The following is a 13,820-nucleotide window of genomic DNA, read 5'->3' as shown; positions in this document are numbered from 1 at the left end:
CAGCTTTGGTATTTGAACTGCTTGATTCTACAGTTGACCTGTCTTTGTACATCACATTCTCATTGAAAATGACGTCTCTGCTTCTGATGATCTTTCGATTTTCGTAGTCCCAAACCGATAACCGAACTCATCACCGCCATAACCAACAAGGCACATTTGTTGGACTTAGCATCAAGTTTACTTCTTTCAGAGTCTATGTGTATGTAAGAAATACAACCAAACACTCTTAAGTGTGAAAGGTTTATTTCTTTCTTGCTCCAAGCTTCCTCTGGTATTCCGCCATCCAAGGAACTGAGGGCCCACGGTTGATCAGGTAAGCTGCAGTGTTGATAGCTTCAGCCCATAGAAATTTGGGCAATCCGGCATGTATTCTCATACTTCTAGCACGTTCATTCAGAGTTCTGTTCATGCGCTCAGCTACGCCATTCTGCTGCGGTGTTATGGGAACTGTTGTCTCCATCTTGATCCCATTGTTTGCGCAGAAATCTCTGAATCTATTGTCTCTGTATTCTCCTCCATTGTCAGACCTCAACCGCTTGACTTTCAAACCAGTCTCATTTTCCACCATGGCCTTCCATTTTCTGAAGGTATCAAAGACTTCTGATTTCTTCTTCAGAAAATAAACCCACACCTTCCTTGTTGAATCATCGATGAAGGTGACATAATATAGTGAGCCTGCAAGAGATGGAACTGGGGATGGTCCCCATACATCAGTATGAATCAATTCTAACCTTTCTGCCTTGGGTGCCTTGCCAATCTTTGCAAAACTGACTTTCTTTTGTTTTCCAAAGATGCAATCCTCGCATAGTCCGACATCCACATTCTTTAGATCCGGCAGCTTCCCTTTTGACAGAAGTATCTTCATTCCTTTCTCGCTCATATGGCCAAGCCTTTGGTGCCATAGGTTTGATTTTCCATCAGCATCTGCTACTGCAATGATATTCTCTAAATTTGAGGTTACATAGAGAGTACCAGTCTTCTTACCACGAGCAATGACGAGTGCTCCTTTGGTAATCTTCCATTCACAACCTGAAAAGGTTGTACTATATCCTTCTCCATCAGCTGTCCAACAGAAATCAGATTTCTTTTGAGGCCAGGAATATGTCTCACTCCTGTCAGCTTCCAGGTGGTCTGGTTTGGCAGCTTTAGTCGGATATCTCCTTTTCCGACGATCTTCAAGGTTTCATCATCAGCAAGATGAACCTTCCCAAAATCACCACTGACATAGTTCTCCATGATTTCTTGGCATGACGTGGAGTGGAAAGATGCCCCTGAATCCAAGATCCATGATTCAATCGGACTGTTGACGCTTAGAATCATGGCATCACCTGTCTCCTCTGTCACGTTGGCAGATTCCTGTGCACCGGTATCTTTCTTCAGTGCTCGGCAATCTCTTTTAAAGTGACCTTTCTTGCCACAATTATAACAGGTAAATTTCTTTCCCGTTCTGGATTTTTCCCGTCTGGATTTGGATCTGCCACGATTTGAATTTCTTTCTGAAGTTCTCCCTCTGGACTCCGTGTGCAAGGCTGAGGAGGTTGATGCTTCACCCGATTCTCTCCGTCGAATTTCTTCGCTCAGTACCAGATCCCGAACATCGTCGAATTTCAATTTACTATTTCCCGACGAGCTGCTAACTGCTGTAACAGTAGCATTCCAACTGTCTGGTAGAGATGATAAGAGAATTAAAGCTCGAACTTCATCATCGAATTCAATTTCCACAGAACTCAACTGGGTTGTGATTGTGTTGAGTTCATTCAGGTGTTGAGCCACTGATGCCCCTTCCGTCATCCGCAAATTGAATAATCGCCTCATCAAGTGAACTTTGTTTGAGGCCGATGGCTTCTCATACATACTGGAGAGAGCTGCCATAAGACCTGCCGTGGTCTTTTCCTTTGCTATGTTGAAAGCAACATTTCGGGACAACGTCAGTCGGATAACTCCGAGGGCTTGTCTGTCGAGAAGAGCCCAGTCTTCATTCTTCATGCCCTCTGGTTGCTTTCCTGAAAGAGGTTGATATAGATTTTTCTGATACAGAAAATCTTCAATCTGCATCTTCCAAAAGCCAAAGTCCGCACCATCGAACTTTTCAATTTTCACCTTCCCTTCGTCTGCAGCCATCGCTCCCACTCGAATCTGGCTTCGTTTGGATCGTTTCTGACAATTTCTGCGAACCGCCGTGTATTAGAACACCTCCGTCGACAAACTAGTATCGCCGACCGAATTTTACTATTCACGAAATTCACTATTCACGTGAATAGTAATGAATAGTAATCTCGCAGAAAATTGACAAAATCCACAACCAAAAGCTCTGATTACCAGTTGTTAGGAAATAAACCAAGTACAAGTAATTTTCCTATAACCAGATTAGTGAGAATGCGAAATAAAAGCGGAAAAATAATACCCGAAATTTGATAACGGAGTTCAGCCAATTTATGCTTACGTCTCCGGACTGCTGCAGATCTTTTACTAAGAGAAAATTTACAGGTGTTTACACAACACACTTGAGAGAGAACTAGAAGATTTTGGGATGATTTTGAAGCTAAATGAGCCAGGGTATTTATAGTTGAAACTTAGGGACTAATCTTTGTAAATACCCTAAAGTTCAATGACTAAAAAATGTAATTAATCCTATTACATTTTAATTAAACAATTTAGCAGCCCCCCACTTGTTTAATTAAGCCGCCGGCTGCTTTGCATTTTGACCAACATCAACATCAACTCTTTTCATCGTACCACCAAAGCTCTGGTGAGTTCGGTTTTTCATCAGTTGAGGAAATAAATTGGTTTTTGTTGTTTTAAATCATTGGGCTTATAAAAGGTTTTTTTTTTTTTAAACAGAAGAGAGAATCTGATGGGAAAATGGTCGACTCTGATGTCAGAGTACCAGTTAAACAAGAGGTCAGTTTCTGGATAAGTTGGTTAAAATCGGATCGGACGTCTTGACTAGATTATTTCGGTACTGATTGTTTATTTTGGTTGTAACAGGCTGGAGTTTTGGTGGAGGAATTGAACCGGGTTAGCGCCGAGAACAAGAAGCTAACCGAGATGCTAACAGTTCTATGCGAACACTACACCTCTTTGGAAAACAAATACAAGGAATTGGTGAGCAAGAACTCGGAAAGTGAAGCTGCTGCAATATCTTCAAAGAAGAGGAAAGCAGCCGAGTTTGAGGATTACAGTAGCACCATGATTGGATTCACCGCAAACGCCGAGAGCAGCTGTAGTGATGAAAACTCATGCAAAAAGCCTAAGGAGTGCAGTAAGACCAAAATTTCAAGATCTTGCATACGCACAGATCCTTCTGATAACAGCCTGGTAAGTCCCTAGACTTTTAATTCATCTTGCCAGACAAAGTTAATTAGCCTCCGGGTATCTGAAAATTGTTGTTATGGATCTGTGTTACAGATTGTGAGAGATGGATATCAATGGAGAAAATATGGTCAGAAGGTCACAAGAGATAACCCCTCACCCAGGGCATACTTCAAGTGCTCCTTCGCCCCGAGTTGCCCGGTGAAGAAGACGGTGCAAAGAAGTGCTGAAGATCCATCGATCTTGGTTGCTACTTATCAAGGAGAGCACAACCATTCTCCGGCTGCATTATCGTCATTAAACCCCATTAATGGTGGAGCCGCCAACAACACTCGTTCAGCTGCTGTTTCTTCTTCTTCTTCTGCCCCCGCCAAATCTTCGGCTCCCGTTGTAACTCTGGACTTGATGAAACCAGATGGATGGGATAATGATACCAAGAAACCTACACAACAAGTCGATCAACCGGCAATTCAGCAGATTTTATTTCAACAAATGGCGGCTTCTTTGACTAAAGACCCAAAGTTCACAGCAGCACTAGCTGCAGCCATGTCTGGAAAAGTAGTAGAGCAGAAGTGGTGAAATTCAACCAACTTGGGGAGATATCCATAGTTGTCTAGTTTTTTTCTTTTTGTTGAAATTGGTTGAGAGAGTTAGAATTGAACTGATGTAAATAGAATATTGAATCTAATATTAAAAAAAGGAAAAAAACACAAGGTAATTCTTTGCCGAAGTGATTTGCAGTCCGTTCTTGCTTTTGTTGTCTGATAAGTGGAAACGCCAATACAGAAGGGCAATCCGTTTGCATGCTCAATGAGGAGAACGTACGCTTTTCAACATAATTTTAAATAATATCGAATATAAAAAGATACACTGTCGAACGTTTTAAATGAATCATGAGCTTTTCCTTTATTGTACTGACAATTTGTCTTCTCATTGCCTCTGATTTTCTATAACGATTCCTTTTAAATTCAAACTTTGCAGCCGATGACTCCATATATTGTTCCCGAGCTTAGTCAACTAAATGTCCTTGTCCAGAGCATAATTGAATCAGAAAAATACTCAATGTGATCATAATACATTTAACAAATATATTTTTGTGTACCGAGTCTAGGTTAATTGGACCATTATCGTCCATTAAAACAAAAAAGAACAGGATTGATTGGAAGTTTAATTTTAATTAGGATGGATGTTATATTTATTTTTGTCAATGCAACGAATTGGATGCTGTGGAATAAACCAATTTGAAGTGCTCGACTTGTTGCAGCTACCAGCGAAGGCAATTCAGACATTCTTTTCCTAATATAGCATTATCCATAGCGTCATTGAAATGTGAATTATTCCCATTATAAGAGACGTACGCGTTTTGAACTTTTTCATTCATCCTCTTCTAGAGGATGTCACCCTTTTTTTTCCCTCTAGATAGTGACTTAAATTCATTTCGTCTAGTTTAAAACATTATGTGTATGTATTCGATGGACCCAAGAGAAGCAGTAGAATTGAGGATGAGAAAACATTGGAACGGCTAATCATCTTGAGATCATAATGACATTTACATGCCTGTAGCTAAAAGTTTATGCAAATTAATTAGATGTATGCATATATTTTGCCTCAAAAATTTCTAGGCATCCTAAAAGGGGCGCGAGAGGACCTAATTAAGCCCCGCTTCAAAACCAGAAAGCAAGTCAACGAATGGGCTGACAGGTAACGGCATAACCATGTCCAAACCTTGAATAGCTTTACCATTTGGCCTGGCCCCGCCACCTTCTAAACTAATTACAACTTCTTTTTCTCGCCCTCTAATTATAAACAATACTCTCCTCCACCACATGATAACAGTGATACACCGCTGTAATCGGTTGTTCGGGCTGCATTTCCGGAGTACTTACTTTCATCTTCTCATTTTCTGCCTCCTCTGCTTTCTTCTTTTCCAATTCGAGCTGCTTGTGGTTTTCGACGTGCGCTCGGACAAACATCCGCACAAAGTTGAGCAGAATCGACACAACTATAGGACAAAAACAAAGAAAAAATAATTAAAATAGCAACACAGAGAGCAGAAAACAGCTCGGCAGCTGAGATTCACAAAGGTGCATTCAACAAATTTGTCAACACTAACAACCTTGCTCAAATGTGCACCGTGCCGGATCTTCTCCGAAATAAAGAGACAAGGCATCCGCATTTCTACCCTGAAGACATCCAATTTAGTGTCAATGTTTTTGTTAGATTGTAAGCACACTGAGGAGGTCAGAACAAAAACTCAAAATAATACATACCACGGTAGAATAAAGCAAAGCCAAAGACTTGACTTCACTTTCAGCAAAACCAAAAAACTCCTTTAAGCTCTACATGTAAAAACAAATAAAAAAAGCATTAGCTGATAGCCAAGTATTATGGAGTAAGAAAAATAAGTAGAATAAATACGGTTTATAAGTAGATAATGTATAGGAATTACCAAGCAAAAAGTTTCAGACACTGGACCATCATTTTCTGAGGCAGCCAGTTCTTGTACAACTTTCTCCAACCCTTTACTGATGGCTTGCATTTCCTCGGCCAAATATTTCAGTTGTATCTGCATGTCAATCAACAATTCTACTTAGCATCATATGCCAAAGGCTAAGCGAATCCACTTTGACATCAAAAGGACATAATAGTTTACCTTTGTTGAAGCTTCCAAACTTACAAGGTCTTTTGGAAACTCTAGTAATTCTGGCAACTTATCCTCCAGGACCTGAATATTTGATGCCATTGGCAAGTATAATTAATATTTTCATATAGAATATGTTATTGTTCAATTAAGCAGCTTCTCAACCCAAATACTTTTGCTTTTGAGAATAGAAATGAATACAATAGAATCTCTAGTAAATTATAAACATGCACTCAAAATAAATGATAATGAACTTCAGCGAGCATAAAGAAATAGAAAACATCTTTTAATCAAAAGAGAAGCACGCTCCTTCGAAGCATGTAGCTTTTGTAGAACTAGAAACCACTTGTAAAGAAGCTTGCTCGGCAGGAAAAGATACTGCAGACTAACTTGCTATTGTGTTTTATAATTGTATAATTAAACCCCCATCATTCCAAATGTAAAAACAAAGGAACAGGTCATGCACTTTTCTGCAAGAATTGTTCACAATCTTCATGACTCTCGCATTTTAAAGTTAGTCGTCAACCAAATTAAACGATGAAGTAAATGTCTGCAGACATTCTTTACCAAGTGTGCTGCGGTCTTAAAAACAAACAGAGACGCATTCCCCTTGAACCATAGGAGTATAAGTGCAAGTATACTCAAGTTTTTCAGGCAATCTCAATAGTAAAGATCAGTATCAGGGAAAGTAAGAAAGGTAAATCATCTTTTACCTTGCAAAGATAATGCATGAGAGTCATCTTGTTATCCCGAGATCGAGTCTCACTGAGTTTAAGGAGACTATCCAATCGAAAACCAACAGCAGAACCTGTGGGAGAGAAAGAAACCATAAAGTACTAAAATTGTTGGAGTAAATTGATGTTTCTTCAAAAGATTGAACAGAACTGCCATCAGGGAGAAGAATTTACAGTACTGACAGTAGCACTTGGAGAGTAAAGTTGCCAAATTAGAGCAACATGAAACTCATATAGGTTCCATGTTAGACATTCAGAAATCAATCAACTGTAAAGAAATAGTGACATAGATACTTGTTACATGTTTCTAGTTTCTATTCTAAGGCAAATCAGCAGTGAGTTGATTGACCATGTTACTTATCGGAAAATCTATCTCACCAGACTGGAACAAAAATATATGATTTCAATAAGATTGTCCTAAAAACTACCTCATCAACAAAATCACTCACCCCTTGCAGTTCCACGGTTCAATGCATTTCCCAGACAAAGAATAGTTTGCATGATCCTTTTCAATTTGACTGAATTCCTCACCTGATGTATGCATTTGTCAAATGGTACAAGAGAAAATTTGTTCAGTACAAAAAACAATTCAATGGAATACGAAGAAAAAGAAAGAGAAATTAATTACCTCTTCAGCTGCAGAGTTTACAATATTCAAACAATTTCTAAGGTCATAAATCTGGAAAGGCACAAAAAGTACCAATTAAGTGACAACAAGAAAAAGCATTGCCTACCAATCTGATTAGAGTTTCTTCTCATACCTGGGAAAAGAATTGTATCTTGAATAAGAAAACTCTAAGCTTTGACTCTACCCGTGGCACTTTTATCAGTTCTAGGAAAAACTGTAACCAAATATGAGGCAGATAATCAGATATAATACTTGTTAAAGAACGTGTATAAACGCAAAAAAAGAAAAGAAAAAAAGAATGCGACACTAACTTGTTCACATTTTCCCAACTTGTCCTTATCTCTATTATAACCCTGAAAATAAAAATATGACCATCACTTACAACATGATTATTTGCATAATATACCAAACAATGTCATCAACTGAGACATGATTATGAACATTAAAAATCTTAAAATCATGAAACTATTACTTTAAGATCACAGACAAGGAAAAGATAAAAACATATTTTCAGCACCTTAAGTAATTCCTCCTCTTCTTTTGTAGGACAAAACTTAATAAGGTTCTCAAGCTGATCACAATCTAATGCTGTATCATCTAAGGTAAGGATCGAACTCTGCAAGATAGTGTCAGCAATGCACAAAAATGTAAAAGATCAATTTGGCATTTATTAGCAGTGAAAAAGCATGATATCGGTCTCTTGTAAATCGAACTATAACTCAGAATCTAAGCTACAGTTATCAAGAGAAATACTATATGGTTTATCTTACCGTCAATTCAGGCAAAGGAATTTTGACTTTAGTAAGCATGATTTCACAGTTATATGCTCGCCTAAGTTCAATCTGCAAATTAATGAATTTCTTGTGAGATAGCAAACACAGATAAGATGTTCCATGTATGGAAATGTAGACAGGTTAAAAGACACCAAAAGATCCAGCAGGTTAAAAGACACCAAAAGATCCAGCAGGTTAAAAGACACCAAAAGATCCAGTTTTGTATATATATATATATAAACTGGATTTACAGCCGTGGTTGAGGCAATCAACATAACTAATGAGGGGCTTCAACCTATTCCCAAAAGAAAAAACATGCTAATTACCAGCTGGACTTTCTCAGGTTTACGATTTGAGGCACCTCGATTTGATACTATCATTTGAATTCGCTGCAACAGTAGAGAAAAGACTCTCAAGTTCAGACATGTCAATTTCTGGAGCCCTGGCACAGATAAAAAACATATTACATCTCTACAGAGTAATATGTACTACAATGTTTAGTGAAAAATACGTACTTGGAAGCTTCCTCTGGTTTTTGAGCCTCAGCCCATAAACTTCCTTGCACCGCCCTCGTCAACTTCAACCAATGGTATGGCTTCAAGTTGGATTTTTTCTCTTGAGCCAGTTTTTTAGTACCTATACGTGATATACTGAATCCCTTGAAATTCAAGGGAGCAGCAGGTGGTCCAGGAATTGAAGGTATACTGCCACTTGCTTTAGATAATCCTTTGGCACAAGGGGCTGGAGGAGGTGGTACGGATGGAGCATGTGCAGAGCAATTTGATGAAAGACCCTTCACAGCAACAGTAGGAGGAGGAGGTGGTGGTGGCTGTGGCACAGAGGATTTAGTAGGGAGTGGCGGAGGAAGAAGGGGAGCTGAAAATGAATTCTTTACTGTAGAAGATGGAGTAATTACCGAGAATGAGGGGTGTTGTGGTGGAGGTGGGGGAGACTGGGATAAGTTGTTGCCTTTGGGAGCTAGAGAAGCACGAGAAGAGGCAGGAAGAGATTGAAGTGAGTTCTTAACCAAGGGAGATGGAGATGCCCTAGAAAAAGAATGTAGAGGAGGGGGAGGGTGTGGGTGTGGGGGAGACTTGAATGTACTCTTCACTGCAGGAGGAGATGCCTCCATAAAAGGTGGTTGATAAGCAGAAGATGTGATTGTATCAGAGTCCTCCACAGCATGACTGCGATCCTCGCTTTCAGATGCATCATGATCATGCAATAGAGCTGTAATGCCAAGAGCTGAAGCTGCACTGCAGTATCTTGATATTGGTGCAGGTGAACCTTGCAAGGAATTGCTACATGACACGGGAGAAGAGATTGAAGACTGAGGAGATCGCTGGGATATAATCTTAGGTTGTGCAGGCCGTTGCAAAGCAGCCTGAAGTTCTTGGGGTTCAGTTTTCTTTCTAATTGAATTTACATCCACGACTCTGATATTGGTGCAGGTGAACCTTGCAAGGAATTGCTACATGACACGGGAGAAGAGATTGAAGACTGAGGAGATCGCTGGGATATAATCTTAGGTTGTGCAGGCCGTTGCAAAGCAGCCTGAAGTTCTTGGGGTTCAGTTTTCTTTCTAATTGAATTTACATCCACGACTGGACTAAGAGACGATGTAGATTGCCCAAGTTGTTCAAGAACTTCATGTTTTTGAATTTCGACATTCCTTGTTTTTGAATTGGCTTCTGGAGATGATTTAATGTACTTCTTAGAATGTTCTGCTTCATGGGGAGCAACATGAAGTTCTTGTGATTCAGTTTTCCCCTTTATTGAGCTTGAATCTGAAGGAGATCCAGCAGAGGGTGTATGTTGTGCAGCCTTTTGAGGAGCAGCCTGTATTTCTTGTGGTTCAAACTTCTTTATTGATGGGTCATCTGATGGTTGACAGGAGAAATTAGATTGTTTCTCCAAAGCATTGGATGTTGGACTTGTGATGATGTGCTCTGATGTCGGTAAATTTGATTTCTCCTTCACTTTATCATCTTGCAAGACACCGGCTCTTTCCACACCCTGGGGACAACCTGTCTCCAAATTTTCTTGTAGTATATTTGCTGCATTTGTATAGTCAGCTTTGCTGAAAACATCTTGACCTTTGGCAAAATCATCGATGGGAAGGTCACCTTTATCCTCAAGACCTGGTAAATCAATTGATACAGCAGAAGTTGCAACATCCACATCGGAGAAAATAACCTTCACCCATACGTAAAATGATTATATACAAGAACAGAATAAACAAAAACATGACAGGAAACAAAGGACAGAAGTAGATATATAATCACATACCTCTGCTCTGAAGTCCTTCGAAAATTGATCCTTACCATTCCATAAGGTGTCAATTTCTTCACGGTTAAGCATCAGAATATTTGATCTTATATAGGCTGTATTGAACATGATCCTGAACATCATTAATTCCCGCTCCTGAACACCGTCCAAACTAATACATTCAAGCACAACATCACCCACAACGTGGCAATAGGTATTGATTTTAACAACTTCAGAGTCCACCTGCAAGAATAAATGAAGAATATAAGATTAAATTCATCTTTGAAGTTGAAAACAAAAGAATTCTCAATGTGAATCATGACGAGGAAGAAGAAGCTTTTGTTCAAAAATAAAAAGTAAATAGTTATTACAGATATAAATGAGGATCGGACTCACTTGCTTGTAATACCGAATAAGTTTACTATTCTTCGGTGTAGAGAACAGAACTTTGGGGGCCTTGTCAGCACCCATAATAGGATCCCGTCCATATACCCTAAATATCGGACGGCAGCCCCCCTCACCATCCATATTAGGGATGAATCTTAGAATAATACAGTCCAGCGTAAGTGCCTTATCTGATGGAGGCCATTCTGAGCCCATATTTCTCCCAGAGACATACTGGAGATACCTTAGTTGAGAGGGTAATGGATTCAGGGGAGACGTCAAATGCAAAAGCTCACGAGGCGCTAGCTTATAGATCATTTCTAATGTTTTCTTCTCCCCGCATAACTGCTTCTGGTATAGTAAGAGAGCAGCAAGCATAAATGCCAAAACCGGCAACCCACCTCGTTCACTATGTATTAAGATCATGTTTTGTTGACCAAGTGATAGCCAGTTTTCACATATTTTCAAGAAATGATGGATCATCTCAGTGGTGAGTAACGGGCAACCTTCATATTGACGAGGATAGTCCATTACAGTCATATCATACTCAGACAATGTGCTAGCAATTTGGCTTTGGTGCTCTCCTTGTTGGAAGTTGAACGCCATGAATGAAGCATCAGGAAAATGATCACGTAGTTTATGCACTATGCCTTCAATGTAGAATTTATATTCCTTTTCTTCCCAAATTTCCGTGGAAAAGCAGCAGTCGAAAGCTGCATATGCAAACGATAGCGCAATGGATGTTAATAAGTGATAATACAACAATACTTTCCAATGATTGAAACGACAACCACATATTCACATATACCGAAACTAGGACCATAATTAACATAAAAAAAATGGTGTTATAAGGAAGCAACATCTATTGTTTAGAGAGGGCAAAAAGGAATAAATTATGACATGATACATCATACTGAAATTAGGACCATAATTAAGTGCAAGAGAAAAAAACAAGTAATAAGCTAATGTCGAACCTAAGCCATTAGCTTATTTTTGCACACATGCTAATGGCTAAAAAGGAAGAATCCTTGCAACCATGGCACCCAGCAGAGTTTACATCAAGACCCCAACTGCTAAGTACTTTCCCTTTTTGCCCTTTTTCACAAACGAATGGAAAGCATTGGCTAGCTGTTCTACGCCATTGCAAGTCTCCAATTAAAATAGTCAACAATGAAGAAAGAATCCCAAGTCGCATTACTAATATCAAGTACAAATTACATAAATATGCATTAAGAATACACAAAAATGGCAGTTTAATCCCATTATAGTTTAACATTCATAGCAGGTAACAGAAATAGAAACGAAAAGCGTACCATAAACCCTTTCAGAGATCTCCAAAAGCCCATCCGGCGGCTTTTTGTTAAACAGCTTCCTAAACAACGCCATTGTCGTCCCAAGATCTGTCAACAATCAAACCATTCCTGAAGAAAAGATACCCACATTCTTTAGCTAATATAGAGAGAGGAAGAGGAAGGTGAAGAAGAAGGAGAAGAAGGGTCCAAATGATTACACTAGCACTTGGCGGAGCAACGAGAAGATTGCTGGGTTTTGAAGCAACGAGTTGTTAGGGAAGTGTCCCAGAAACTTAGCTTTCAATCAAGATTCGAGGGTCGTTTTTAGATTTAGGAGAGAATATTGCGACAATGTTTGATGTCTGGACGTCTGGACAGACAAAGATTTGGTGTGGGATAAATTTATTGCTACGAATAAATAAAAACTAAAAGAGAATCCAAGCATTCTCTCTGTCCTTCCACTGTTTAATCCTTTTTGTTTGTTAATTGTTAATGAATAACGAAAGCCATCAACGAGTGGTCCCTGTTTCAATGTGCTTCCCCTCTCTGGTTTTTTTGTTTTGGTTTTGTATATTCTCCTTCAAAATATAATCATCTTCTACCATTTAGTTATACTCAACAGCACACCTGTTTCACCTTATCCTACGTTTTTTCTGTTTTTTTTTGGCAGTAATCGTATCAGTTAGTTTTAATTACGGGTAATGGTGATTGGAAGAGAACTTAATTTCTATATTACACTCATCATAGGATCTAAGGAAACTTCACCTTCAGTTGGTAGCTTTTAAGTTGATAATGATACCAAAAGTTCTATATTAATTTTTCTTTCAAGAAAACAACGTCGTTTTCTTAGGGGAAACGTACTTTTTTATTCATGCATTTAACGATTGTTTTCTTTACAGGGCCTAATCCGGCTCTCAAAATCAAATCAATATGAGTTAGGTTGTTAAATCGTTGATTGGAATACTAATAAAACACAAAGTTATTTGATTGGAAATTAACAAGAAAAAGGGAAAATGGCCCACTAAATCTAACCCTTAAACAATGGATGACTTTATCCGTAAACAGAAATACAAAAATGGAACAATGCTGGGCACATTAGTCTATTAGGCTAAATTTATCTCTCAGTACTTTATACAATGCATAAATTGTGAATGTAGTCTTATATTTTGATTTTGACTATTGATGAGTGATTTATTGTTTTCATTATTTTATCGTTAATTACTCCTTGTTGATTATTTGATGTTGATTATTTGATATTGCTTATTTGGGTTGTTTTTATTCGATTCTGTGCAGAACATAAATTTTTAGGAAATAGCGTTTAAAGAGTAAGTTCTGCAATGTTTTATTTCTAGTCAGTAATAGCTTTCAGAATGCAATCCAATCAACATTCTCTAAAAGGACGGACGGACAACAATTTCTTAGGATTTGAGTTTACATTTGAATTCATAAAAAAATTGGTAATTATCATTTTGTTATTTAAGATTTATTATTTGAATGTTTTTAGGATTATCCATAGTAATTTTATTTTATTTTCTTTAAGTTTATTTGAAAGCTATAAATACCCCTTAGGGTAAAGATTGAGATGAACTTGGATTTTAATTTGCTTTATTTGTTTTTATTTTATAAAGTTTTCTCTTTTCACTTTTTGGTTTTTACTTTAACTCTTTACTTAATTTTCTTTAAAAACAAGTTGAGTATGATTTCTATCATGCTTATCTATTTTTCTCATTTAGTCGATGTCTTAACGATGACTCAATTCATATTGTGAGAATTAAAAAACACTTCGTA

The 13,820-nt window shown here is 38.3% G+C and overlaps 2 protein-coding genes across 3 annotated transcripts; one reads left to right on the top strand and one right to left on the bottom strand.

Annotated features, from left to right (window-relative positions):
* The first annotated feature begins 2,710 nt into the window (after positions 1–2,710).
* Positions 2,711–4,044, top strand: LOC120150612 (probable WRKY transcription factor 40). Of its 2 annotated transcripts, none has more exons than XM_039163265.1 (4): positions 2,711–2,749; positions 2,842–2,881; positions 2,993–3,318; positions 3,409–4,044. In XM_039163265.1, exons 2-4 carry the CDS (start codon positions 2,863–2,865, stop codon positions 3,889–3,891), a joined length of 828 nt encoding a protein of 275 aa, XP_039019196.1. In that variant the 5' UTR covers positions 2,711–2,749; positions 2,842–2,862; the 3' UTR covers positions 3,892–4,044. The 2 variants fall into 2 exon arrangements, with proteins under 2 accessions (XP_039019196.1, XP_039019192.1); XM_039163261.1 differs by having other exon boundaries at positions 2,712–2,749; positions 2,842–2,901; positions 2,989–3,318.
* A 1,023-nt stretch (positions 4,045–5,067) lies between these two features.
* Positions 5,068–12,349, bottom strand: LOC120149612 (formin-like protein 18). Its single transcript, XM_039162346.1, is given in 20 exon segments — positions 5,068–5,314; positions 5,429–5,495; positions 5,583–5,651; positions 5,762–5,878; positions 5,966–6,037; positions 6,667–6,761; positions 7,137–7,218; positions 7,316–7,366; positions 7,449–7,529; positions 7,627–7,668; positions 7,833–7,931; positions 8,086–8,157; positions 8,415–8,459; positions 8,461–8,530; positions 8,604–9,389; positions 9,515–10,284; positions 10,378–10,599; positions 10,753–11,453; positions 12,054–12,140; positions 12,251–12,349. Coding segments are annotated over 19 exon segments (3,720 nt in total). The 5' UTR covers positions 12,127–12,140; positions 12,251–12,349; the 3' UTR covers positions 5,068–5,108.
* Positions 12,350–13,820: the final 1,471 nt, after the last annotated feature.

Source organism: Hibiscus syriacus, unplaced genomic scaffold, assembly GCF_006381635.1.
Source record: "Hibiscus syriacus cultivar Baekdansim isolate YM2019G1 unplaced genomic scaffold, ASM638163v2 tig00002793_pilon, whole genome shotgun sequence".
Classification (NCBI taxonomy): Eukaryota; Viridiplantae; Streptophyta; class Magnoliopsida; order Malvales; family Malvaceae; genus Hibiscus; species Hibiscus syriacus.
The sequence above is the reverse complement of the archived record's forward strand: the minus strand, read 5'-3'. Positions and strand labels throughout refer to the sequence as shown.